The sequence below is a fragment of the Martes martes genome (assembly GCF_963455335.1).
Source record: "Martes martes genome assembly, chromosome: 5".
NCBI lineage: Eukaryota > Metazoa > Chordata > Mammalia > Carnivora > Mustelidae > Martes > Martes martes.
Window position 1 is genome coordinate 160917139 of NC_137892.1, and position 26754 is coordinate 160943892.

At 49.1% G+C, this 26754-nt stretch overlaps 1 protein-coding gene across 1 annotated transcript in view; it reads left to right on the forward strand.

Annotated features, from left to right (window-relative positions):
* Positions 1-26450, forward strand: part of NSUN2 (NOP2/Sun RNA methyltransferase 2) — a 26979-nt gene extending 529 nt beyond the window's left edge. Inside the window, exons 2-19 of the mRNA XM_080803324.1 lie at positions 95-252; positions 886-990; positions 5994-6099; positions 8401-8472; positions 9263-9347; positions 10723-10915; positions 12697-12771; positions 13823-13953; positions 17146-17219; positions 17801-17931; positions 18328-18424; positions 19494-19678; positions 19911-20003; positions 20705-20840; positions 21163-21243; positions 21421-21559; positions 22766-22805; positions 25433-26450. Coding sequence (XP_080659450.1) covers positions 95-252; positions 886-990; positions 5994-6099; positions 8401-8472; positions 9263-9347; positions 10723-10915; positions 12697-12771; positions 13823-13953; positions 17146-17219; positions 17801-17931; positions 18328-18424; positions 19494-19678; positions 19911-20003; positions 20705-20840; positions 21163-21243; positions 21421-21559; positions 22766-22805; positions 25433-25778 — 2247 coding nt within the window. The 3' untranslated portion in view covers positions 25779-26450. The remainder of the gene's footprint in view (positions 1-94; positions 253-885; positions 991-5993; positions 6100-8400; positions 8473-9262; positions 9348-10722; positions 10916-12696; positions 12772-13822; positions 13954-17145; positions 17220-17800; positions 17932-18327; positions 18425-19493; positions 19679-19910; positions 20004-20704; positions 20841-21162; positions 21244-21420; positions 21560-22765; positions 22806-25432) is intronic.
* The last annotated feature ends 304 nt before the right edge of the window (positions 26451-26754 follow it).

A 26754-nucleotide genomic window follows, 5' to 3' on the forward strand; every position in this document is an offset into this window, starting at 1 on the left:
GCAGGGCCCCCGTCCGTCTCCGGGCTGCCGCGGCCTGCGGGACGGCGCGGAGCGGCTCCTCCGGCCCGGGGTGGACGCGTGTCTCGTTCCTCAGGGCTGGGAAGGCGGGTACCCCGAGATCGTCAAGGAGAACAAGCTCTTCGAGCACTACTACCAGGAGCTCAAGATCGTGCCCGAGGGCGAGTGGGACCAGTTCATGGAAGCGCTCCGGGAGCCCCTCCCGGCCACTTTGCGAATTACTGGCTACAAAAGGTAGGGGGCTTCGCGGAGCCTTGATTGCCTAGAGTTGGGGTCAGCTCAGGAGGAGGGCACCCCTCCGGCCCCGCCTGGCCTCCGAAGAGTGTTAGGGGGCTGGCGAGCGGCTGCTTACCGGCGCTGTGGCTTCCCGCGTCTGCAAGCACGGAGGAGGGAGCTCACGGTCCAACGGGCAGGCTGGGGAGGTGCGGCAGGTCGGGAGGCTGGAGGACGCCGAAATGAGATCTGAGACAGACTCGGGACTTCTGGGCATTCGGGAGCTGAGGATGCCTCCCCTTTGGAACGCGGGAGAATTTGTGATATTACAGAGTTTGTGCGAAACTCCGGTTCTCTTGTCTTTTTAAATCTTTGCGGTTCCATCCTTCTGAGATGAGTTGCAAGTAAACAGGAACCGTAGGAATATTTAGGGGCGAGGGAATGCAGTAGTAATTCGCTTAGCTTCATCTTTTAGCGATGAAGCAAGGACAGTTGTTTAAACTTTGAAGGGATAGGGTAGAAGGACGGCCATGAAAGGTCTGCGTTCAGTGCAAAGGTGGTTTTAGTTTTAAGACACTTGCATCTTAAGTTCAAAAGAGATAAAATGTATATGAGTCTTTCAGAGTGGATCAAAACTTACTTATTTTTTCATAGTCATGCGAAGGAGATTCTCCATTGCTTAAAGAACAAGTATTTCAAGGAATTGGAAGACCTGGAAGTGGACGGTCAGAAAGTTGAAGTTCCACAGCCCCTGAGTTGGTAGGTAAAGCAAGTCTTCATCCTGTTGGAGGTTTTTTTGGGATTTTAATCTTTGTCATCTGACAGCGTGTTTCTTCGGCAAAGTGTTTTCTGTTAGCGGAGGAGAATCTGAATGTACTTCACAGGATGTCCTTGTGTGCTCTTAACCCAGTGCTTTTTACCCATATGACTTTATACCGGTGTGCCGTTTTTAACGCAAGGTTTGCAACTAAGAGTTATTTGGTTCAGTTAATTTTTGCAAGTTGATCATCCTGTTTCCACCCCATTTCCATTTAAACCCCTTGTTTCCTTATGTTGAAACTGTTGCTGCATGGCTCTCCTACCTTTAGCAGGACAGACTCAGCCTGAGAAAGGTTGTCACAAACCATTCCAACTGATTCTGCATTTCTTCTTCTTCTTCTTTTTTTTGGTTAAGATTTTATTTATTTTAGAGAGAGCACACACAAGGAGCAGAGGGGGAAGGAGAGGGTGAGGGAAAGAAGCTCAAGCAGAGTCTGCACTGAGCAGGGAGCCCTACTCAAGCCTCAGTCTCACAACCCAAGATCATGACCCGAGCCAAAATCAAGAGTCACACTTAACCCAGCCACCCAGGTGCCCCTGATTCTGTGTTCCCAGTGTCCCCTGTGCTCAAGTAGACTCTTGGCCCACATGCTAACCCTTTCACTGCTTGTCCTGGAGGCATCCTGTGGGTTATTTGCTTCTCAGGGGCCAGTTCAAGTTTCATTCCAGTGAGGGCAGTCCCACATGTCCTGTAAAACACCTGGAATACTCAAACACAAACTATAGAGGCCCCAAGCCCTGGGTTAATTTATAAACTTAAAAAGTCATTAAAGTGAACTGTTACAGTTCCATATTTCAGATGATCAACTCTGAGGCACTGAGAGTTCTCACAACACAAGGGTTCTAAATGATCACTATAAAAAGGTGAATTTAACCAGCACTTTCTGACAACTTTTGAGATTTTGGTTATTCACGTGTATGATACTCTCTTTCCTTTCTGGATGCCCTTCGGTGGTCACAAGCCAAGAACACGTTTTTCATTAATCATGGGTTATAGCTTGGGTTTTCTTTCTACCATCAGTCATTTGGATTTTCAGCGGCCCCATCACAGAGGTACACAGCATACCCATTCTGAGTAGACTGAATGGCCAAATGCTAAAGTCAGTATTCAGCTGAGCTCAAGGGCAGACGTCACCATAGTAAAACACATTTCTGGGTTACAAGAATAAATCCACAATTTTCAGCCCCCCAAAATTGCCCAGTGGTTCATCAGACACTTTAGTCAGATTGTCAAAGCCGCACATTCCGATGTAGGGAAGGCACTCAGGTGGTTACTGATCGCACGCCATTGTGCGGAGGTCACTAAGAAAGGAAATGTTTTTCTCGCTGCTGTACCTCTGACATCGCTGAGTGAGCGAGCCTTCGCATCATCAAGCTTACTCTCCTCTCACAGTTGCTACTTAACTGGTGGTTTGGAGATTGACTGGTGGTACTGGTGTCTGAAGCAGGGGCCATCTGATACTTTCAAAAGAATTGGGCTTAAGGTCGCCTTTGTGCACATTTCAAATTGTCTTGCATGTTGGCTGCTTCATATAATCACCAGAAAACTTTGTTCCTTAAACCTTGTGTTTAGAAATGCAGCTTTTCAGGTGAGGAAGTCTGACAGGCCAATAGAGAGCTGAAAAGCATGCATCCTATGGGAAAGAAGTGCCTCTGGGTGGGTCATTGTGGGCATTTTTTTCTGCAGGTTCCAATAGATGAGAATTTCTTGTTCTTTGCAAACTGCACTTAAACTTCTGTTAGACCTTATAACATTTAACAGGTGCTTTTCCATCTTGATTGTTGAATAGTGGCAAGGGGTCCATGAATAGGCAATTCTCCAGCATCTGAGAAAGGCCCTGCGGGTTGTCTGGTTGTAGAAGTAATAGGAGTCAGTCTCTAGTAACTACTGGTGATTCTCCCATTGCTGTTTGTTGGAACTTTCTGAGCACAACTGAAGGGTTTGAACAATGTGCTGTGTGATTTGGGTTCCTAACACTTGGTTTTTACATCATCAGGGACAGTTGCCTAACGGATTTTATCGTACCAGCATTCAGTCCAATTTGCGGGTCAGGTGTGGGCTACCTGTAAGTCTCTTCATAAACAAGCAGAGCAGAAACTTCCCAAATCTTGGGGTGGTTTTCTGTATTGTTCAAAAAACAGAGATAAATTGTGTAATATTCTTAACCTTTTGGTACATGGTGGAATTAAATTTAGAAAAGTGTTTTTGGGAACCATGTTTTATAGAAGGAATATTAAGTGTAGGACTCATAGCTTGGGCAGCTTTTTTTTTTTTTCCTTTTTGTAGGCTCAGAACTGTAAGGCGTTATCCCAAAGCATTCTTATAAAAGCCTCGTTTTGACACTTGGTTGTGGAGAGTGTACTTTATTGTCATTCTGTTGATGTTCTTTTTAACACATGGATTGAAGATGACTTATCATAAATGAGTATTCATGTGTTTTTTTCCTGTGAGAATTTTTGAGGTATAAAGATGACAGTGGTGCTTTTAATTCATCCTCAGAAAACATGACAGGTTTCCAAGTAGGACTTTAAAGACCCAAGAGCTACATTCGAATTACACAACTAAAAATTAAATTTAGTTTTTCAAGATAATCTTATTTGATATTAAAAGCTATAAAGATTTTAATAAACATTTGTTGTCTCCACCGAAAAAAATGGTTCCTAAGCTGTAGAGGACTCATACTTTTTCATTTTATTTTATTTATTTGACAGATAGAGATCACAAGTAGGCAGAGAGGCAGGCAGAAAGAGAGGGGAAAGCAGGCTCCCTGCTGAGCAGAGAGCCGGATGCGGGGCTTGATCCCAGAACCCTGGGATCATGACCTGAGCTGAAGGCAGAGGCTTTAACCCACTGAGCCACCCAGGCACCCCTATTTTTTTATTTTATTTTATTTTATTTTATTTTATTTTATTTTATTTTACTGTTTATCAAAGGGAGCGAATGAGTGGGAGTACAAGCGGGGGGAGCAGCAGGGTGAGGAAGAAGCAGACTCCCTGCTGAGCAGGGAGCTGGATGCAGGACTTGATCCCAAGACCCCAGGATCATGACCCAAGCTAAAGGCAGACGCCTAACGTCTGAGCCACCCAGGCGTCCCACTTTTTCATTTTAACTGTCAGTTTTTGTAGTTAATGATTTGAAAGTTAAGTATTTTTTTCAAAAGATTAATAGCTTTCACAATCTTAAGTACTTGCCATAGCATTTTCATCCTAGTAAATTTATATTTTTTAAATGGAAATTCAGTCTGAAAGGTGCATAAGGAAGTATTTGCTCAGATTATATCTAGGCTGCTTATCTTTATTTGAAAATGAAAACTCATCTATTAATGGTTGAGAGCTCAGTTGAGCAGTTCATGGTTGATTGCATGCCTGAGGCGTTCAGCTTCATGATGTTTTGGTGATTTGGCGAGGTGGTAACTTGGCATAATTCACTGTCATCGATCACATACAGTTCAGGGTTAGAAGGAGTTTTGTAAAAGCCATTGATCACATACAGTTCAGGTTTGTAAGAAATTTCGAAAAGTAGGTGTTGCAGGGCTCGCACTGAAACAGCAGATTTTGCCAAATATTGCAGATGAAGGCAAATCCGAGTGTGTTCTGTTTTAGCTTTAAGGAGGCCACAGGAAATATTTAAGATTAAACTCTTTTTTAATGGCCTTATAAGTATGGTTGTGTTTTGATTTAGGTTTTTGAGTCAGGTTAAATACTGAAGAAGGCACTGGGCATAGGGAGTAGAGACGGTGCGGGGACAGCTGGAGGGCGGCTGTGAACAGATTTAGCCAGCTTCATATTTTTGGTAGAAAGTGCTTCCCAGATATATCTCGTAATAATATCATAGTAAAGTGTTGTCTTGAAATCTCAAGACCTGAGTTTGTTTCAACTAATCACTCTTTCAAAGCAGTCATGAATATCCTGCAACAGTTCTGGTTTCATTTTCATGGCTGTCACCTTAGCTACAATCTGATGCTCGGAGATACTGAGGAACACGTCCTAAGTCTGCAGTGAGACTTACCACTGAGTACCAAGCAGTGCGTCACTTGGCGCTGGGTCACTTGGCGTTTGAGTGTGGCTCTGTGTCGTAGCAGTGCACCGACTGGAGCCGTTGGAGCTCAGGGATCCGTGTGAGCCACATTTAAAGAGACCTGTTTCCTCATCAGTGATGTCATCGTTCTAGAAAGCTTAAATACAGAAATGACAGGAGACGCTTCTTCATTCTTAGGTGTGTATAAGTAACAGCCTAGGCGTGCAGGCCAATGCCGCTGTGATCCCAGGGGTTTTGGTGTGTAATGTATTTCAGTACATTATCGGGCTGTTTGTTTTAGACATACTGAAAAATATCATTAAGAAGATTGCAGTTAAATGTCAGACATTTTGACAGCTCTTCAGGTGTGTTATTTTGATTGATCTACATTTCTTTAATTTGTTATGTCTTTTTCTTTCTTCCTTTTTTTTTTTTTTTTTAATTTATTTGAGAGAGAATGTGGGGAAGGGCGGAGGGAGAGGGAGAACCTCAAGCAGACTGCCCTCTGAGTGCAGAGCCCAGCTTGGGGCTTGATCCCTGATCCTGAGCCTGTGACCTGGGCCAAAATCAACAGTCAGATGCTTAAGTGACTTTTTCTGATTGTCTGTGTCCCATCGTTAGCACACATGGGGAAGAGCACCTGAGTCCCCATTTTCTCATCTATTCTTCAGCACTCATCATTGCAGTTTCATGGTAGCATCATAAGTATATCTCTTCAAGCCGCGTGGCTCTCCTGTTTCTGCCTGGGCTGTGATACAGTTAGACATCCCGCAGTGTTGGCGGAGTGTGCGAAGAGGGTCATGGATGTGAGCAAGTAGACGAAGATTGGATGTGTCATTGGTGTATGGTCTGTAAAAGCAGGAAGTTGTTAAGAGGGCACTTTAATATATATAATCCGTGGATGCTTTATTTTCTTTTTGGTCAGGTACCCTGAAGAACTTGCCTGGCACACAAATTTAAGTCGAAAAATCTTGAGAAAGTCTCCACAGTTGGAAAAGTTTCACCAGTTTCTGGTTAGCGAAACCGAATCTGTGAGTAGATTTCTTTGGATTTGTTGCTTCCCTTGAAGCTTGAAATGCGCATTAGTATCTTGGTTGTATTTTGTCCACACCCATCAGAGACTGGGTAGAGACGGCATACGGACAAGTGTGTCTATCCCCTTTAATTTCTGAGGACTCCCACAGCTGCCCTCTTCTTTGGCGCGTCCCGCCCAGGTGTGGAATTCGGGGAGGATCTCAGCCACAGTTGTCCCCTGGATGTGTCATTTCCTTGCCCCTCCTGGGTCTGGCTGGCCAGGGCGCTGGGGAGAGCCGCGCACTGCGCGATGAGACATCCCGCGGCGACTCCCGCCTTCTTGTGCTTCAGCCTGTTTTTTCTGGGCTCCTTCTAGTCCACCTTTGCCACACAGAAACAGCAAAACCTGAATCTGACAGCTTTGGTTCTGCACGACCGTGTGTCTTCACCCTGTCTCGTCGCCATCCCATGTTCCCCAGTGCGGTTCCGTCCCTGAGCGGCTTAGCTTTCGCCTGGCGCCTCCTCTCAGCGCCCTTCCCTCCTGCCTCACTCGGTGAAACCAGGTGCCCACGGATTTCACTGGTGACCTTTTGGTTTTTTTTGGAATTGTCACTCGTGTTTAAAATCTGAGTTCCCCTTTCCTGTTCTCTAGTCTCCTTTTCTAGCCAAGGAAACCTTTGTGTTTGCCCAGATGGCGCTCGCCTCTTGTCATCCTGAGCTCCTGGGCGGGCTTACAGGATCCCCGCGGTTCCCGGGCGTCTCCCCTCAAGGCCCTCAGCCCTGCCCCGTTCTCTGCTGCCGTGGGGGCGCTCTGTCCCTTTAGGTGACCCGGTAAATGACGTCCTCCGGCCGGCTCCCCGCCCCCCCCAAGGGAGAAGCGGAGCCAGCTGCTGCCCCACTCCTCATTCTGTCTGGGCGTCAGGACGAGAAGGGGCAGAAGGGGCTCCGGTGCGCTGCCTTCCGTCCGGCGGGAGGTCGGGTGAGGGTGGACCGTGAGCCGTGGACGTTTGACCTTGAGCGGAGCAGAGGGTCTGCGGGGAGCGAGTCCCGCGTTGCTGGGCGGCGGGTCGAGCTGGGTTTCTGTGGAGGAGCCGGGCGGTGGGCGTCGGTAGCCGGCGTTGCGGGGCCTCGCGCGATGGGCGTCGGCGGGGGAGGTGCCGCGCGGGGAGGTGCCGTGCGGGTGCTGGAAGCGGACTGCGAAGCCCCTCCGGCTCGTGCGTGTGAAGGAAGCGACTGCCGTCCGCTTGTCCGGTCAGGGACCCCCGGCCCGAGCAGCTCGGAGGCTTTGATCAAACACTTGGGTGACGGCGGGAGGCGGGCTTTTCTGGATAATTACGTTACCCGGGAGCTCCGAGTCAGCGGGCCTGGGGAGTGGGTGCGGATTCAGCCGGGCTCCGCAGCCGGGCTCCGCAGACTCCTCGCCGGCCGGAGCCGGTGAGCTGCGCATGCGCCGGCGCGCCTGGGGCTCTGTCCGGTTCCCAGGGGCGCGGGTGTGCGCGGAGCGGCGGCTGCGGCGGGTCGAGTTCGGAAGAGCAGGCGGTCGCGCGGCGCAGTCTCCGCGGCTGACGGCCAGTAGCTCTTCCACTGCCGAGTGCTTCTCAGGCGTGCGGTCTTCCTGCTGCGGAACTCGAGCCGTGGTGGGGCGCGCGCTGGACCCCGTCCGGGGCACCGTGTCTGCGCCGGCGCGCGGGTCAGCAGAGCCCGAGCCGCTGCTGGCTGCGCGGGGCTGCGGACTCGTGGGAGCCGTGGCCGGGGTCTTCGTCTGGCGACGGGCAGTTCTCGGGAGGAGAAAGCAGGCCTGGGCTCTGCCTACAGACAGACGAGGGCTGAAATAGAAGTTTCAGTTCGGCCGAGCGGGGAGGCCTTGCGGGCCGCGGCTTTCTGTCCTGTGCTCGTGGCCGTCGCTCGCTGCCGCCCAGGCTCGGGCCGTGGCCGTGTCGGCCTCCGCGAGCTGCTCCGCCGGCTTCCGCCCCGTCTCGGGGCGAGCTGGGCGGCGAAAGCTCGCACCCCCCTTTCTTCTACAACATCCGGGATTATGCCTGCGTTTCGCATGTTCTGACGGTGGCTTTTGCCGTGAACGGTCATTCTTCCTTAGCCTTTTAGGTGGCAACCCTTTACCCGCTAGTATAAAAGCCTGTCGTGCGTACGTAGGTCTTGGGTGATAGTATTAACTGTCTTATGTGAGTATTAACTGTTTTGTGGGAGGATTATGTGGTCTTTTTCTGTTGCGTATGAAATAATGCCCAATATTATTGAAAATTTCTGCCTTTTTAAATATTGTTCCTGATTTCTTTTTTTTTTAAATTTTACTTTCTAAGGGAAATATCAGTCGTCAAGAAGCCGTTAGCATGATTCCACCGCTGTTACTCAACGCTCATCCTCACCATAAGGTATTAAACTGTGTATTAAACTGGGAGTGGCTTTGTTCGTTGACACCTTTTTTCTTAATATTATTCTTAGGGTTTTGTGTGTTTTTTTTTTCATGCTTTTGATAAAGAATGCTGTTTTTTTTAGTATTTGTGTATTTATTTATTTTTGAGAATGCTGTGTTTTATTTTAGGTTCTGTTTTTTGAATTTTTGTCTTATTTAAATTTTACAGCCTGTCACTGGGTTTCTTCTCTTTTCAAGTTTGCTCACTAATGTGTTTACCGCACAGATTATCCTCAGTGGTCTTGACTGGCTCAGATAGATTGAGAATCACGATGAGCACGTCCTGAGAACTTGTTACATGCCAAGCAGTGCTTTGTGCTCTTCTCGCACGTTAATGCATTTGGTTACCCACACAAGCCCGTGAGGGCAGATGCTGTCCCTTTCCCTGTTTTTCCAGATGAGGGAAGGGAGGCAAAGAAGACCAGAGGCAGCTCGCTTGGGGTTCGGGGCCAGCGAGTGGCTGTTCGAGGCCTGGGAGCAGGCTGCTTAGGGTGCCGCTCGCTGGTGGTGTCCTTGCTCGTCCTCCCCTGACCTGAGGGCTTCCCCTGGCCTTTGGGTCACTCTGTTCTTGTGGAGAGTTTGTCTCCTGAGCTTCCAGAACTTAAATCTATCACGTTGTAGATTTCTTCTGTAAAGAAATGTGTTTAGGTGTGCAGAACAAAATACCAGAATGACTCATAAAATTGTTTTAAATTAAGTGTCGAATGTTTGATTTCTGAAAACATCAAACATTTCTTGCTTTTTAATAGATCTTAGATATGTGTGCAGCGCCTGGATCAAAGACCACACAATTAATTGAAATGTTACATGCCGACATGAATGTCCCTTTCCCAGGTATGCGTTGGACTGCTCGGTGGAAGGCCAGAATGCCACTTGGCTGGGTGTAGATGACAAAGAGGTGGTGTCACTGCCCGTGGGTTGGGTCTCGAAGCCTTCTGCGACAAGCACTTGGGTTTCTGTCCCTGACAGTAGGACTGGGCATTTAGCATGCCACTGTGACTAGTTCCCAAACCAAGGTGTTTGTACGTCTCGGCGGGAGGGTGGCTTCATTTTAGAATTATGTGGGTCTTCTGTGAAAGCAGGTGGTGTTTATTAAACCAGAGTAGGTAGACTTCAGTTTGAATTTTCAGTAGTATCATTGTCAGGCTGGGTTTCTGTGTTGGTTGGTTCCGTGGTGACTCAGCCCACGCGAGAGGCAGTAGAGCATTCTGAGGAGCTGCTGGCAGGCCTGCCGGCTTCACGTCCCACCGCGGTGGTCGGCAGTATGGGGCGTCACCTATGAAATGGGCACCAGTCCTGGACTTACAGGTGTTCTGAGCTTGCAGAGGGCTCAGACCATGGCAGCGATCCAAGTGTCACTGGTGGTCCTTTCTGGGGGTTCTCTGAAAATGCCTGTCTGTGGTGGTCTTACTCTTTGAATGTTTTACCTGCGTCTGTTCCCCCTTCCTCCCTTCAAGCCACCTGCTCTCCTTCTGTTCTAATGGGCATGCTAGTAGCTTAGTTCTAAGCTGGGTTTTGGGGTTTTTTTGTGTGTGTGTGTGACAAATAGCTTCGTTTAAAAGCCTTCTTTATTCTTTCCTATTTTTAATTATTTTCCCCAAATCAGTGGTAAAGAGCCTCTTTTTATTTTCATTGTTTTGCATTTCATGTTTTTTTAAGAGCAGTCTTGACTGTAAAATGTTTTTAGGCCATATGATCCTTTTTGCTGGTGCTAGAACCAGAAGTGAGAAGGGGCGACACCCAGGTCTTAGCCAGAGGTGCAGACCAGAATCTTCCAGGCGGCCTTCAGAAGGAGCCTGGGCCCCACCCCAGAAACACGACTCCCAGAGTCGAGAATGGAGGCCCAGCCTACATGTGCTGTAGTTTAAACACTTGTCAGCGGATGCTGTTGTCTTCTACCCCTTTCTTTTTCCCCCTCAGTCTCCATTTTGTTACTAATAGAAAAGATGTTTTTGGCATAATAATTGTTACAAAGCGAATAATTCAGTTATTGAAAAAATAAGTCTTGTAGTTTTAAATTTTGTGTGATCATAAAAATCTGTGCTGAGCCATCTTTTTGGATTACTCAGCTTATTCTGGCTAATCTGATGCTTGGGTCTTAAGTTTGGTGGATTCCTGCTTCTCACCTGCCAACCAGGAGCTTATGTGTTTCAGAAAATTATTCTGCTTTTGCTGTGTTTCACCTGACGCTATAATTTTATGTTCTCAGAGGGGTTCGTCATCGCGAACGACGTGGACAACAAGCGTTGCTATCTGCTCGTTCATCAGGCCAAAAGGCTGAGCAGCCCCTGCATCATGGTGGTCAACCACGATGCGTCTAGCATACCTAGACTCAAAATAGATGTGGATGGGAGGAAAGAGATTCTCTTCTACGATCGCATCTTATGTGATGTCCCCTGCAGGTATTTATGTCATTCGGAGACAATCCGCTAAGGAAGTTAAATCAAATGTAGACTAATGTGAATTGGTGCGCATATACCCACGGAGTTGTACGCGTCGTTCTTGGCGGCAGCCGGTGTCAAGACACAGACTCTGTGACCTTAAATTAGGAGACAGATGCTCAGAACTTTAATGCCACCGAGCACAGCAGAACGAGGGTACGGCACAAAGAGATAAAAGGTGGGACGGTTCTGTAGTCTTCCCGAGGGTCAAGGAGATCCCCGAGAGGGTGGTAGTGTCATAAGCTCTTGATTGTAGTCATTCTAGGAGGAGGTGATTGTTGGGAACGATGGTTCCTGCCAAGCGCCCGCGTTCCTGATTCTGCCTCATTACAGAGTGGTGGGGAGGCACACTGGGTTTTCATGATGAGTCTCTGTTCCTCAGCGCTGTGCAGTTCAGGAGTTCAGACCTTTGAGAAACTCACTGTGCCTGTATTTCTACACATACATTTCTTCCGATTTTACGTGTAAGTATTAGGTTGTTAGTGTATACCTATAAGAGAATTTTATGGATTAAGTGAGTAATTTGAGTTTTTCTAAAAAGAAAAGGAGAAAACTTAAGACCTCACTAAGTTCCCAGAGGCAGTGATGTAGGCCATGGTCACCTTGTAAGCACATTAATTTGTCGAGCTCGGAGTGTAGAAATCACCATAAAACTCAGCACAGAATGCAGTGCTTAATGTGAGACGTCCAGTACCACACTCCATTGCATTTAAACTTTGTGTGAGAGCTGTAAGTCGTTAGTATGAATGGGATGGCGCTTTAAAATTCCTGCAGGAATGCCCTGTGAAATAAAACTTAAAATGGGTCATGAGCCACTGTTGTCTGGTTCTCCTTTAGATCAGATGTTTTCCCATTTCTGTGCTCCTTTGACCAGAAACCTGTAACTTCTCATGTCATCTTGGAGAATGCAGGAAACTTCTGAGCACGGAGCTGTAAGCTGAGGATATCCTAACCATTGTGGTAGAATTCTAAGCCACCACTGTACCAGCACAGGATGTCATTGAAAGCCATTGTATCTCATAGGGTATTTTCCTCCTGCAACCCCTTCTCCTCAAGACAGTTAACTAGACCACCCAGGGAGATTAAACACTACAGAAAGCCAGCAGATCCAGGAATTACCCCAGAAAAAAATGGGTAAAGTCAGACGTGGACAGAAAGATGAATCGGTCAAGTCCGTATTATAAAATTTACATGGAAATAATTTCCATTAAGTGAAAGTAGGAAATCAAGTGTTTAACTGATGCATAGAAAAATCTTGATAAAGAAGTTAAATTGGCTTAATTGAATTTGCTGTGGAAAATCCCTTATGAGTGTAAGTTTATCATTATTCACGTAAATCTGATTAAAATGCCACCGTTGATTAACCAAGTTGTTAAGTAACAGGATCCAAATGTCTTCACATTTCTGTGTCCTAGGTCTGAAAATTAGTTTTGCTGGTATTTCTCTCAAATGGAAGCAAATTGATACCTCTGTAATTCTTGAATGGGATTATCTGTTGAGTTCTGTTACTTCCTTATCTAATTGAAAATTAAAGTATAATTTAAAAGTTTAATGTCATTAGTGTCCCCAGAGCAGAAATAGAAAGATGATGGTAGTTTGTGAGAATTTAGATGGTGTCCTAATTAGCGTTTATAGTAATAAAAATACCCATTTTGTAATTAGCTTATATATGACATAATTGTTAAACTCTGATTGGTATACCTGGACAGAGTTTTTAAGTTCTGAAATACCTTACTTTCTAGTGGAGATGGCACTATGAGAAAGAACATTGATGTCTGGAAGAAGTGGACAACCTTGAATAGCTTGCAGCTGCATGGGTGAGTCGGGCTGGGTCTGGCAGGCTGTCCCACGTGGAGCAGGGGAGGGCGCTACATTTGGCGACAGCATTGGAGCCGGGGTTGTTAACGGTCACTGTGGAGAGAGTTTGCATATGTATCAGAAGGAGTTGTTTTTAGAACCTCTTTGGAGTGGTAAACTGAACATTGTGTACATTTCAGGTACACGTTAATTAAAAATGTCTTTTTTTTGACAGTTTCCTGTAACATTTCAGGATGTCTGTTTTCCATGAAATGACCACTTAACCTTTTACTGTCTTACTCATCTTTCTTCTCTTGTTTTCTGTTCTTTTGTGTTGACTTATTTTGCTTAACATTTTGACCTCAAATACTGTGTTTAAAGACAATTTGGAAAATTCTTAGAAGTAGAAGGAAAAGAAGATCTCGTAAATCAGATAACTTCTGTAATGTCAGGGGCGCTGTGGCTGGGTTTCTGTGCATCGGGACGGTAGCACACCAGTCTCGAGTGTGTGGTCTACACAGCTGTGGATTTTTTCATTTGACATCAATATTATGCATTCTTCATTACAGAATTGTGGGTGGTCTATACTGTACTCACGAATATTCACCGTAAACAACTGCAGCAGCAGATTTTGTTTTTCCGTTAAATACTTTTTAACTGTTTGTGAAATAGATACTAGGATTAGAATGTACGAAGGGACCTAAGTTGTTTATAGAATGAAAAGTCAAATATGTGTACAGGTGTGGGGGCTTTTTCATGGTGAGACTCACATAATACGTTGACTTCAGTCCCTAACCCGTTTTGTGCTTTGCTTGCCGGCTTGTTGGGAAGGACTGGTAGAACAGTAAATGTGGTGTTTACATCGACGCTGTTTTGGTCGATATGAGACACCTCATGTGGCTTTATTGTAACATCACTGAAGACCTTAAGGAGTTGTTTTAGTGGGAGTTGTTGATTTTGTATTTTATTGTAAGCGTGTCATAAGAACTTGCAGTAAGTGTGGCAGAATGGGTGCTGTGTGTGCTGCATGGGTGTGTTTGGTCTCGGGGTGACCAAGTGTCTGACCCTTAGCTTACAGCTGCGGATCGTGACGCGGGGTGCTGAGCAGCTGGTGGAAGGCGGTAGGATGGTGTATTCCACGTGTTCCCTCAACCCCATTGAGGACGAAGCTGTCATAGCCTCTCTGCTGGAAAAGAGTGAAGGTAAGCGTGTGGGACACATCGGGTATGAGTGCGTAAACACATCGTTTAATGCTGCGGTATATGTGCACGTAGACCTCTTCTGGGCACTTGCTAGTGTGATTAGCCTGTAAGCCCTGACCTGAGCTGCCCTTGCTTACGGCATGCTTACGCAGTGGGTTTGTCATAGTTAATGAATTACGAGGATTGCCTCCTTGGTATCTCTTATGTTTGAAAGATTAGGTCAGTCCTTATCACAGTGGTTTTTTGAAAAAAATCTTAGTTATAAAACACTTGTAACTTGAAGTTTACCGTTGTTTTATCTATTCTCAAATGTGCGTTTTGGGAGTGTTGAGAACACTCACATTGTCATGTAGCCAATCTCTAGAGCGCTTTATCTTGCCAAACTGAAATTATGGACCCATCACACAACTCCCCGTTTTCCCACCCCATTGTCCTCTTTTTTTTTTTAATTAATTTATTTTATTATTTATTTATTTATTTTTTAAGATTTTGTTTATTTGACACACAGAGAGAGAGATCACAAGTAGGCAGAGAAGCAGGCAGAGAGAGAGGGGGAAGCAGGCTCCCTGCTGAGCAGAGAGCCCGATGTGGGGCTCGATCCCACGACCCTGAGATCATGACCTGAGCCGAAGGCAGAGGCTTAACCCACTGAGCCACCCAGGTGCCCCCCCCCCCCATTGTCCTCTTTGCTGTCTCTGGAGTTTGATCACTCTAGGGACTCCACAGTTGGAATCAGAGCGTGTGTGTCTTTTTGTTGCCTGGCTTATTCCACTGAGCATCCTGTTCTGAAGGTTCCTCCGTGTTGAAGCCAGGGTCAGGATCTCCTTCCTCCAGCCCTAAGGGCTGAAAACGCCGGCTGTATGCATGCGCCACATTCTGTCTACCCACTCTTCTTTCCGTGGACACTCGAGGTGTTCCCCGTTTTAGTTCTCGTGACCAGTGCTGCGATGACTGCGGCTGCACAGGTAGCTGTTCAGGACCCTGCTTTCAGGTTTTGGGGTGTATATCTTGTGGAATTGTCAGTGATACGATAATTCTGTTTCATTTTTGAGGTTCCCCCATTTTACATTCCCAGAACCCAGGGGTTCCCACTTCTTCCCTTCCTTGCCAGCGGGGCCCTTGTTACCTTCTGCTTTCTTGAGAGTAGCCGTCCTAACGGGTGGGATGTCCTAGCGCATGGTTTCGTACGAGAAACTGGACAGATGGTATGAAATGTTTTTAAATGACAGTTTCCATAATGGTTTGATGTAAATTATTTCTTCTTACATAAATTTTCACTGACATGTTAACTTTTCCCATCATACTCCCCTTAAAGCCAATAACAAGGGATTTCAAACTAGGATTCCAGAGTAGAATGTTTCCACATTCGCTACACACGTGTGTATGAAGGAAGCTGAAACATAAACACCGAGACCAGCATCCCCAGCTGTCCCGGCTTCCAGTTACCTTGTTTGCAGTGCTGACTGACCTGTGCGGTGTAGTTTGCTCTCTAGTTGTTCTCACCCTCGGAGTCCTTGAGATCAGAATGGAGTAAGTTGTGTTTATTTTGTTTGGCTATGCTTAAGTTGGCCTGTGTAAAGGTGTGATTTCTAAATGGTGTTCTTTGCAGGGTCATAGTCTCTGTGTTTGTGGTGGGACTTCATTTCAGAGGCATGTGAAGAGAAGGCGGATGGCATTGAGTGGTGACTGAAACCGCAGGTGTCCTGTGCTGCATCATTTTCTTACCGGGCTGGTGGGGTTCCACTCTGGGTTTGCTGTGACAGCCATCAGGCCACAGTGTGGTCTCCATCTCCTTCGTCTCTCAGAGGCTTCACGTGTCAGCAGGGCTTCATGGCAGAGTAGTCCTTTGCCGAACCTTGCACTTGACGGTGACTGAGGATTTGGGAGCAGTGAGGTCCCTGCCTGAAGGAGCTCAGAGCTGTCTGCAGGAAGGGCGGCTGACGAGCATTCGGTCTGCACACGCTGGGCCAGCGTTGCATCTCCTGACCCCCACGCTGGCGGGGAGTCCGTCACTCCTGAGCCCTGCCTGGGCAGGGGGTGCGGGACAAAGCCAGCTTCTGCAAAACTGCGCTATTAGTGTTTGCTTTTAGAAGGAAGACAGTTCAGGTAGAATAGTGCAAGTCTGCACGATGCTTTTGTCAAAGATTTCTTAGGAGGACGCTTCTGCCTTGAGGGCTCTCTTGCGTTGTTGTTTTTTTTTTTTTTAAAGATTTTATTTATTGATATGACAGACAGATCACAAATAGGCAGAGAGGCAGGCAGAGAGAGAGAAGGGAGGAAGCAGGCTCTCCGCTGAGCAGAGAGCCCGATGCGGGGCTCAATCCCAGGACCCTGGGATCATGACCTGAACCGAAGGCAGAGGCTTTAACCCACTGAGCCACCCAGGCGCCCCTCTTGCGTCGTTTTTATACTCGTTTGAGCATCTCGTAGCTTCAGTGGGGCTTTGTTGGATTTTCCTCTTCCATGAGGCTGTCCGGTCTCTGATCTGCGGCTGGAGGTATGTGTAGAGGGTCCCACTGTGGCCCCACCTTGCAGTCTCTCGTGATGTTGTTACTGTGGACGCGTGTTTTTAAAGCTGGACTGTTGCCCTGCTGGACAAGTTTTGAAAACTTAACTTGAACTTGGAACAGAAGGCTTACAAGTTTTCACAGTTCGCTATAAATGTTACTATTTGGCTGTTTACTAGTTGGGAAACATGAAGACCCACGTCCTCTAACTGGCGTGTGTCTAGAAGCCAGGAGTGGGTGGAACGCTCGGATCCTCCTGCAGGGGCGGGGGCGGGGGGGGGCGCGGTGGCACGTGTGCCACTGCCCCAGGGCTCATGTCGGGCATGCCGCATGCCATGGGACTCCACAGCTGCTACGTGGCTCTGTGGCTTCGCTGGCAGTAACTCATGTGCCACAGTGTCACTTGTTTTAAGGGTACGACTAGTGACCTTTATGGAGTGTCTGTGCACAGCCGTCCCCCCCTGGCCTCGGTGTAGACCGTTTCTGACCCCCCACAAAGCACCTGTGTGTGCTCCTGGCCTGTGCCGTCCCTGCCCCAGGAACCAGTGCCTGCTTTCCGCTGTATGGAATTGCTCTCCCTGGGTATTTTGTAGAAATCAAGCTACATGGTATATGATCGTCCGCATCTGGTATTTTGCATTGGGCAAAATGTGGACTTTTTTTTTTTTTTTTTTTTGGTCCGTAGGTGCTTTGGAGCTTGCTGATGTGTCTTCTGAGTTGCCGGGACTGAAATGGATGCCTGGCATTGCACATTGGAAGGTAATCTTTCTGGGAGGACTCTGGCTCCTAAAAGCAGGTACAGCTGGCCAGGCTTGTCCGAGTCGTGAACATTTTAAAGCACCCACTTTGGGGTAACGTCAGTAAATACTACTGCTGGTTGTGCCGTCAGTTTGGCTCTAGTTAATTTCAAAATTCTATTGAATGACAAATGGTACGATTTGACAGATACTTTTCTCTGGTTTGGGAAAGTTTCCCTGCCTTTATTTTGCAATTAGAAATGAGCTTTGTGTATTTTCATCCTTATAAGTATAGCTGTGCTGTTTTTTTATTACTGGCTGGGATTCAAGCTTCATTTCCAATATGAAACAATTTACTTTTCAGTTTTAAACCAGAAACAACCTGAGACTTGTTTTTTAAAAAAAAATCCTACATGGAAAATGCTCTTTTACAAAATGACTGTTCTGTTGATAGAATACGGGATCATCTCACTTTTCGCTCCCCACACAGTCTCAGCTTTGGAGAGCAGTGAGAGTTGACATGTACCACGTCTGAGAGCCTTTACCTGTGATTTTCTTCTTCTTCAAGAGTGTGGTGATGCATTCTGCCCTCTCCTCTTGCAGGTCATGACGAAAGACGGACAGTGGTTTTCGGAGTGGGGAGATGTGCCTCACAGCAGACACACCCAGATCCGGCCCACCATGTTCCCACCAAAGGACCCGGAGAAGTTACAGGCAATGCACCTCGAGCGTTGGTGAGTCTGTGGGGCTCGCAGAAGTTTGGGAAGGCGGGGGGAGGGGCCCTCCAGCATTCCTGCAAGGCCTGGGCCCTGGGTGTGGCCAAGCTCAGGTGTGTGAACTTGCCAGAAAGAAAGAAGTTCACATTTCCTGTTTGCTGCTGGCACTGAGCGTTCACAAATACGGCAGGTGGGGAGGATCTAAAGACTTGAACTTCGCGTGCTCCCTTAACTGTGTGCACAGCATGCGCCGGCCATCCCGTGAGGCTTCCCTGAGTACTGATCAAAAGACAGAATGTCTCTGTCATAGGTCGTCTTGCCAGTTTTCATCTTAATACAAAAAGGATATATTTTGAATCAGTTAAAATGTGTGCATTGTGGGGGTTTTTTTGTTTTTTGTTTTTTTTTCCTCAGTCTTAGGATATTACCACATCATCAGAATACCGGAGGGTTCTTTGTGGCAGTGTTAGTGAAGAAGTCTTCAATGCCGTGGAATAAACGTCCTCCAAAGGTGAGCATCTTCTGATAATGTGGCGTATCACGTAAGCTTTCTGTGCGTTCGAGGCAGACACTGGCAGAAGTTGGCGGAACTGTTTTTGAGGGGTGGAGAGTAGCTGAGCATGAGCGTGCATGGCAGGGGCAGGGATTCATTTAAATTTTGAGTTTTCCAAAAAGCAGCAATGTCTTAAAGGGATAGATCCATGAAAAAGGCAGACTTGGGGGATCACGTTCCTTCTACATCTCAAGTCCAGTTCTTTAATAAAAATTGAAAAGACATAATGATGGCTGTGTGGCCCAGAGTCAGAGCCCCCATGCTGGCTTCTATGCTCTGTGCCCTGGGGCTCACTTGAGCCCATTGCAGATTGACAGAACTCCGCCAGCCTCAGGCCAGCCTGTCTTCCCCTTGGCCGTGAGGGACAGTGACAGGGACTTTTCCAGGCCTGGCCAAAAAGGAGGCATAGAAGACCCGAGCCGTCCTAATGGGTTGTTGTAGGAGGCCCTGGAGCAGGGAGGGTGGGTAGGAGGGCAGCCTTTGAGCCTTCCCACGTAATGTCTGCTGGCCGCCTCATTATCAGCATGACACTGATTTCGCTAGTTCGTACCTCAGCCTTTCCATAATGTCAGAACATGGCTGGGATCACAGTCTGAAGGTCAGTATTTCTTTCAGATGAATGCTCACAGAGGAGCACAAAGAGTGCTTAGACTTTGGAGAGGCAGAAAGGAAAGTGTTCCCAGGATCTGGCCAACCCACATGAACGTGTCCGTGTCCGGCCTCACAGCGGCCCAGGAGTGGACCCGGCACGTCTGCGCAGGCACCGTGCTGGTTGTGGGGGGCTGGAGAGGCATATACTGGGGAATGCCTCATCTGCTCTTTATGGGAGGAAGGTAGAAACTGTGCCGAGGACTTCCGCACATAACAGCAAATAGACTTAAGATATTTCTGGAACATTCCGTAGCCATCTATGTGTGAAATGCCGTAGAGAAATAGGGTGGGTTTTGTGTAGTGAGTGTTCATTTTTTTTGCAGCAGTGTGAAGTGGGTTGTGCTTGGAGTGTAGACACACTTGTCCCCTGTTGCAGATACAGGGTGAGCCGGTGGAGCCCAGAGAGCCCGTGCGGTCCAGCCCTGCACACCCCGCGGAAGGAGCAGCTGTGGACCCCGCCGAGCCAGAGAGTAAACCTGCCAGTGGGATGGATGACACAGACATCACAGAAAGATCTGAGAACGTAGAGAACAGCGGAAGTAAGAAGGACGGAGTGTGCGGGTAAGAGAAGGGTTCTGTGCACCCTCATGTCTTCCAGCCCCTTAGCTTGCAGGAACGTGGGGCCGTCCTGCAGCAGGTGGGTGCCGCTGTGTGCGGCGGGCTCGGATGCGTGTGGAGAGCCTGGGCCGAGCGGGGCTGAGCAGGAGGGCTGGCGGGTAGGGGGGGTGTGCCGCTGGCTTGTTGCCTTAGGACCGATTACAGTGCGTGTTTCTCGTCCTGATTCCCTCCTCAGTCCTCCTCCGTCTAAGAAAATGAAGTTGTTTGGATTTAAAGAAGATCCATTTGTATTTATTCCTGAAGATGATCCATTATTTCCACCTATCCAGTAAGGATTAATTCGTCGTACTAAATTGTTAAAATTTGCGTACCTGGTTGCATTTGGCCATATGTTTTTATTTAGTTGTGTATAGCATCTGCTTTCCATTTGTAATAGCTTGGTAGAGCTGGGTGACACTTTGGAGTATATGGTGAGCTGCCGGAGACTGTAAGGTGCTCGGGGTTGGGTTGGGGTGGTGGTGGGGGGCTCGAGAGTGGCCCCCGAATGTCAGTTCCCGGCGGAGCTTCTAGACCCATGGCCACAGCCACCTGCCCAGGTCCTGTTTGGGACTTGGAGAGTGGGTCTCGGTGGGAGGTTGGGGACCCCAACTGGAAACTTGTAGGTGGAGCAGAGGGAAAAGGTGCTTGAGTTAACAGGCTCCGACTTACTTCTTCCTGCTTAGTTAAGTTTCAGTACCCAGTTACCACGGTGGCACGTGTGCTGCCCTGTGACTCGTTACCTGTCTCAGTGGGCAGAGGGGTTGTCAGGTCACCAGAGTAACAGGTGAGAGAGCGGAGGCGTACTTGTCCGTGAAGGTCCCCGCTCTAGTTCCCGGGGAACTTGATCAAGTGTGGACGGTGGGCGTGTTCGGCAGAACGCGAGCGCCCTGAGCCACAGATGAGACACCAAGCTCTGTCCGGGGAGAGTCCGTGCCGGGGATGCCTGTCACGTTTGAACCCAACTCGTAAACAGCTCTGTCTCGTTCGTAGGAAGTTTTATGCGTTGGATCCTTCATTCCCAAAGATGAATTTGTTGACCAGGACTACAGAAGGGAAGAAGAGGCAGCTCTACATGGTCTCCAAGGAGCTGAGGAACGTGCTAGTGAACAACAGCGAGCGGATGAAGGTGTGCGCGGTGGGGCCGCGGGGGCGCAGGCATGCCCGGGCGCCGGCTCTGTGTTCGGAGCAGGCAGGGGACCCCGGCTCTCCTGGTCTGATGTCTGCCATGGGGATCATTAGCCCTCTTCGGCTACTCTAGGCCAGCCTCGGCCGAGAGCATCCGGGAGGCTGTGGGAACCCCTGCTTCGGTCAGACTTCTAAAGCTTTTTGTTTTCTTTTTCTTTCCTTCCCGGCTCACGGCTGTGCCTCCTTGGTGTAGAAGAGCTTATTTTAATTGATCATTCAGCTTTTATTTATATGTGTGTGTCCTCTTACTGTCTTACGTGCAGGTTATAAACACGGGGATAAAAGTGTGGTGTAGGAATAACAGCGGTGAAGAGTTTGATTGCGCTTTTCGGTTGGCACAGGAGGTAATTTGGGACGCGGACTTGGTAGCAGCAGCCGGTGGTGGATCCATGGGCGTGGGTGCCACGCAGCTGGGCTGGTGGCCGTGGGGAGGTGGGGGCTGGACGAGGTGTGTGCCAAGGCCTCGGGGACAGTGGGTGAGGGTTCTCACTCATAATGGTGGCCTCTCTTTATTCACACAGGGAATATACACGCTGTATCCATTTATTAATTCAAGAATCATCACTGTATCCATAGAAGATGTCAAAATTCTATTAACCCAGGAAAATCCATTTTTTAGAAAACTTAGCAGTGAGACCTACAGCCAAGCCAAGGACTTGGGTAAGCCGTTGGACTTGCATAGAGGCGTGACTACTCCTCGTAAAGACAATGAAGACGTGGCTGTGCAGGCTTCTTAGAGCCTCTCAGTCTTAGATTTTAATACGTCATGGCTTGCTTTCTGCTGAGCCTTGTCAGCTTTCGGAGGGCCTTGAGACAGAAGGCATATCGGCGTGTACCCAGGCACAGAGGCACCCCACGGGTTGCCCTCCTTCCCCAGGCCACGGTGGAGGGCTGTGCCGCCCACCAGCCTATGGGTGTCTGCAGGTGTTGGGCCCTGGCTGTCCCATGAACCAGAGCCTCGAGTGCCTGCGGCCAAGGGGACAGCCAGGGCAGGTCCCCGCAGGAATACAGGGCATGTCCTGGTGCTCGGGCTTGTCTACATCCAGTCACGAGGTGCAGGACACTGACTGACGCAGGCGTCATCTTCATTTGGCATTTCATCAGCTGGATTGAAGCCGGATGCGAGTGTTGCCGGCTCCTGCCACGGCTTGGCCAGCCCCCCAAAATAGATCCTTGGTCACGTAGTTGTTTACATGTTTTATAAACTTCCACTTCAAGTTATTCTAGTGATATTTTCACCTAAGAACAAAAGTAATTCCACCAAGAATTCTAATTTTGTTTTTTTTTTATTCTTGTTTATTTTTTATAACTTTATTCACTGTTTCTGACTCAGCTGGTCCAAAAACTGCACAAATCAAGTTACTGCAATTACGGGGTTGTACGTTTTATCCTGAAACCGAATGATACAAAACGTGCTGGGTGGGATCTGGCTCCTGGTGGCTCAGGCAGGAGCTGCATTTAAAGTAGATTAGTTTGCACTTGCCTTCTTCTTTGTCTTAATCCCGCATTGAGATGATTGTGGTATAATTTTTGTCAGTTTTTATGTGTGTTTCATGTTGTTTTTGGAAGTTGGAGCAACTGTTTGTTTAATCTTCAATTTTGAGAATTAACTAGTAGTTAATCCCCCTCTCCCCACTGCTGGGAGAGACTTTCTGAGCCGCTCCACTGACACCCCCGAGCGGTCTCACGCCGTCCTGCCACGTGGCAGGGACCGCCCGCTCGCTGGTGCTTCTGTGTTTTTAGAAAGAAAATCCTGTTCTCCATGGAGACTCTGCAGGCTGTTTGCTGCTTTCTCCACAATGCTGGAGACGTGGGCAGCATTGATGACCGGCAAGCTTTGCCAACACGTGTCTGTTTCTCTTCCAGCCAAGGGGAGCATCGTCCTGAAGTACGAGCCAGACCCTGCGTAAGTGTGGGCGCCCCTGCCGGTGGGGGAACTGGGGTTGGTCGTGGGAGCCTTTGACGAACGTTGTCTTAAACGTAGTGTCGTAGAAATTTTAGGACGAATGTTACTGTTTATCTTCACCAGAGTACTTTCTTCTAGGACACTCAGCTCAGACCAAACGTGTTTTCACTGAGATAAAAGGATGTGCAGTACTTCTCTGTGGCTGAGGAATCTGGTTCTGATTTCTGTCTTAAACAGAATGAATGGAAAGGTTGAACAGTTGAGAGAGGTCAAGGCTTTCTGTCTTTACCATGGGTTCAGCCCCGGTTACTCATGGTCAGGCAGTGTTGTTCCAGTGTGGGGTGTGGGGGTTCCCTCCTGCCTGACCGCCGTCCGTGGTGCTCACATGCAGCCCTCAGGAGTCTGCGGAGAGTAGGCGCTGAGGGTCAGCGCTGTCCAGAGCGCGGCGAAGAGCTCGGGCGGCGTGCCCAGCATGCCTTAGCTAGGGAGTGCCAGCGGCAGGATTGCACCTGGGACGTCTCACATGTCACAGCCACCTCTTTCTAAAGTAAAATACCACTTCCAAGGGGAGGAAGGAAAATGGGGCACAGGGCTGGAGAGGGATTCAGGGGAGAATTTAGGTGGAGCTATGGGCGGTTCTGTGGGAGGTGGGGTTTGGCCAGACTCTGAATGGCAAAAGGGAAGCAGAGAAGCACCAGCCCTGAGGAAGGAATGAGCTCGAAGGCAGCCTGGGTAGAGCTGGCAGAGGAGGGCAGGCCCAAGCCCCCTGCATGGTCTACACGGCCTCCAGCTGCAGTGAAGACAGTAGCCCGGGTGTGGTCCTGAGTGTGCTTGTGGGAGGCAAGGTGCACAGCAAGAGGGGGCAGCATGGGAGGTGGGGGGCGGGTGCCAGGGGCCAAGTGTTGGAGAGAGAGGTGCACGTGGGGTCCGGCGGGACTGCGTTTGCAGGTCACGCAGACCAGGGGGGCTGTGAGTGCTCAGGGTTGGCTTCTGGGTTTGAGCTGCACAGGTATCCTCCAGTAAAGGGAAAGGTGGGGGAGAACAGATATACTGAACTCGAAAATGCAGGACTAGACCGTGGGAGACGGGCAGGCCGCTCTACGGAAGTGTTGGGAATTGAGGGGCGAGGTCATTCCAGGTGTGGACCTTCAGGGTTCGTGAGTGTGTCAGTGCTGCGTCAGCCACAGGCTTGATGCCAGAGCTCCTGAGGGCGGTGTAGATGGGAACCAGGGTTTGTAGGCTCTCGTGCCAGTATCGGGGTCCAGATCTGCGAGATGGGAGCAGCTAAGGAGGGGGGACAAGGCAGGAGAGAGAACACAGAGAAGAGCGGGGGAGACGGCCAGTATCTGAGCTGGGAGAGTGGGTGTGGACGGTGCCTGCCAGGCATCTGTGGGGTGCAACAGCGAATGGGGCTTTCCTGGGCCAGTGGCTGGGTCAGAGGAGGTCTTAAGTGGGGGAGCCCTCAGCCTGCTTCTGTACACATGAAAAACCCAAGAAAAGGAAAACGGGCTGTGGGTTGCCGGGAATGAGGGGCGGTGTCACAGAAGCATTTAGACCAGGACCCAGAAGTGGGTTTGGAAGGTCTGGATACCGTGTGCTCTTCCATGGTCCCTAGTTCTGTGAGCTGGTGCTCACCAGCACAGGCAGGTGCCAGAGCCCTGAGATCGAGCAACAGCAAGGGTTGGGCGGTGGGGACTCTTGTCTTTTCCTGTCCTCGTGTCTTCTCAATGTACCATTCAGGCTTTACCCAGGGAGTATGGAAAGGTACTGAGGTGTTTCCCTCTGTGTCGTGGTTTATTTCTCTCATTGGTTCAGCCCCTTCTTTTTTGCTGGGTATATATTTTTTAAATCTGATGGGTACCCTCCTGTGTTAGTTCCTTCCTCTGCCCGTGACCCTGATGCCTGGCATTGAGCGGCATAGAACGGGGCGTAGAGTTAATTGGATGGGGCTCTAGGGGCCAGAATGCTAGAGCGGAGTCACTCCTGAAGGAAAACGATGATTTGCATGGTCCTCGAGAGGGGGCACGTGAGTTACATGGTAACTGGCGTCTCATCCAAGGGAAGGGGACTTGAAGCCGTCTGGTGAGCAGGTGGGCATGTCTGTGTGGCAGGATTGAGCAGACTCAGGGAGGTAGAGGTGCTGTGGGCCCCAGTAACACTGCATGCTGGAAACGGGCGAGCACAGTGTGCCAGGGCCTGTCTTGTCATGTGGTTGGGTAACCGAGAGGAGTTGGGGTCGTCCGGTCGGAAGGCACGGAAGCACGGAGTGTGGACAGCGTGGGCGGTCTGGCTCGCGGACGGCTCTGCAGAGCTGAGGCCTCCCAGCTGGGTCTTCACCTTTGAGAAGGTGGAGGTGTTTGGAAATTCTCATGCTGAAAGTGTGTATAAACCCTGGATGTGGAGGTTACTCCATCAGGAGCTTTTAGAAAGAAAAACTGGCCAACGTGAGCATGTCGAGAATATTTAGGACTTGATGCGGGAGCCGATCTTCATTTGAGGAAACTCCGTAGGATCAGAGAGCGAGATGGCCCCCAGTGCTCTGGGCGTACTGTTTTCGGAAGGTCGCCCTTTTATCCTTCAGTGGCTAGGAGGGCACTTGATACTCACACACAACCACTTTTTTGTAGGAAACCAGACACCCTTCAGTGTCCCATTGTGTTATGTGGATGGCGGGGAAAGGCCTCCATTCGGACTTTTGTGCCCAAGAACGAACGGCTTCATTATCTCAGGATGATGGGGCTGGAGGGGTTGGCAGAAAAGAAGGAGGAAGGGGCGGTCGTGGCTCAGGAGAGCGCCGACAGCCCTGGGCTGCCGGAGGACGAGGTGAGTGCCGAGCACGGAGCGCAGCAGGCCGCCAGCGCAGACGCCAGCGAGGACGCCAGCGCCAGCGAGGACGCCGGTGCCGACGCCAGCGTGGACCCTGCCTTGGATCCCTCAGGCCCTACCCCTGGGGAGGCCGCCCTGCCCCGGTGAGGAGGTCCCTGCGAGGAGGCCCCGGGACTGTCTGTGTGGGCAGCCCAGGGGTCCTCCGTGGTGTCCCAGGCCAGACCCAGAACTTCTGACCTGTAAAGTACAGGGTTTTGAAGGCTGGAGACGGATGGAATGGTGGGAGAGTTGCAAATGATCTCAGTACTGCTTTCATATATTTTTTTAGCTTTGTTAGAAGTTGCTCATTTTACTGTTTCTTTTGCAAAACTGGGTCCGTTGTGTCTGTGGCCGGCGGTAGACTGTTGCTGTTAGTCTTACTCTTAAGAAACAAAACTGCCCCTGCCCTGCGGGAATGTTCAGGTTCCTTTTGTTACGCCTTTATTGGTCTGCGGTCTGGTGTTTCTTTTAATTATTATTTATAGAGAGAATCTATAACTCACTGTGGGCCGTTGGAAGACATCCCGTAAACGTTAACAATTGTGTGAAGTTGCACATTAGTGGTGCGACATTAACACGCGGTGGGTTAGCATCTGAGGTCTCAGATGGCTTCTGTGCCTTTGTAACAAAAGGTAAAATAAACTCTTTTTTCTCAGAGTAAGAACTGTCTTGTGATAGTGACTGTGAGGTTTTGTGTCCTTTTATTGAATGGAGTGCTTTGCGATTCTAGTTTTTAAATGGGGTTGGGATCCTTGGAACATTGAAATAAATTATTAATGATGTGTGTGTGTGTGTGTGTGTGTGTGTGTGTGTGTGTGTGTGTTTACTCTCTGTGAGGTGGAAAGAACAAACTTATTTTTGGAAAAATGGAAATGTTAGTTTCCCAGCATTCTCGGCTCCTAAGAGGAATATTAATGTAAAGGTTGCTCTCGAGGGAGTAGACTGGACGTGCAGCCCTTCTCCTGGGCCCCCCTGTTGTTCCGCGGATGGCAGCGCTCACGCCCCTGCTGCCGGGAGGGTCGGTGGATGCGGGCCCGATGGGCCGGGTGAGAAGTGTCCGCAGCCCTGGCGGGGCTCCCTCAGG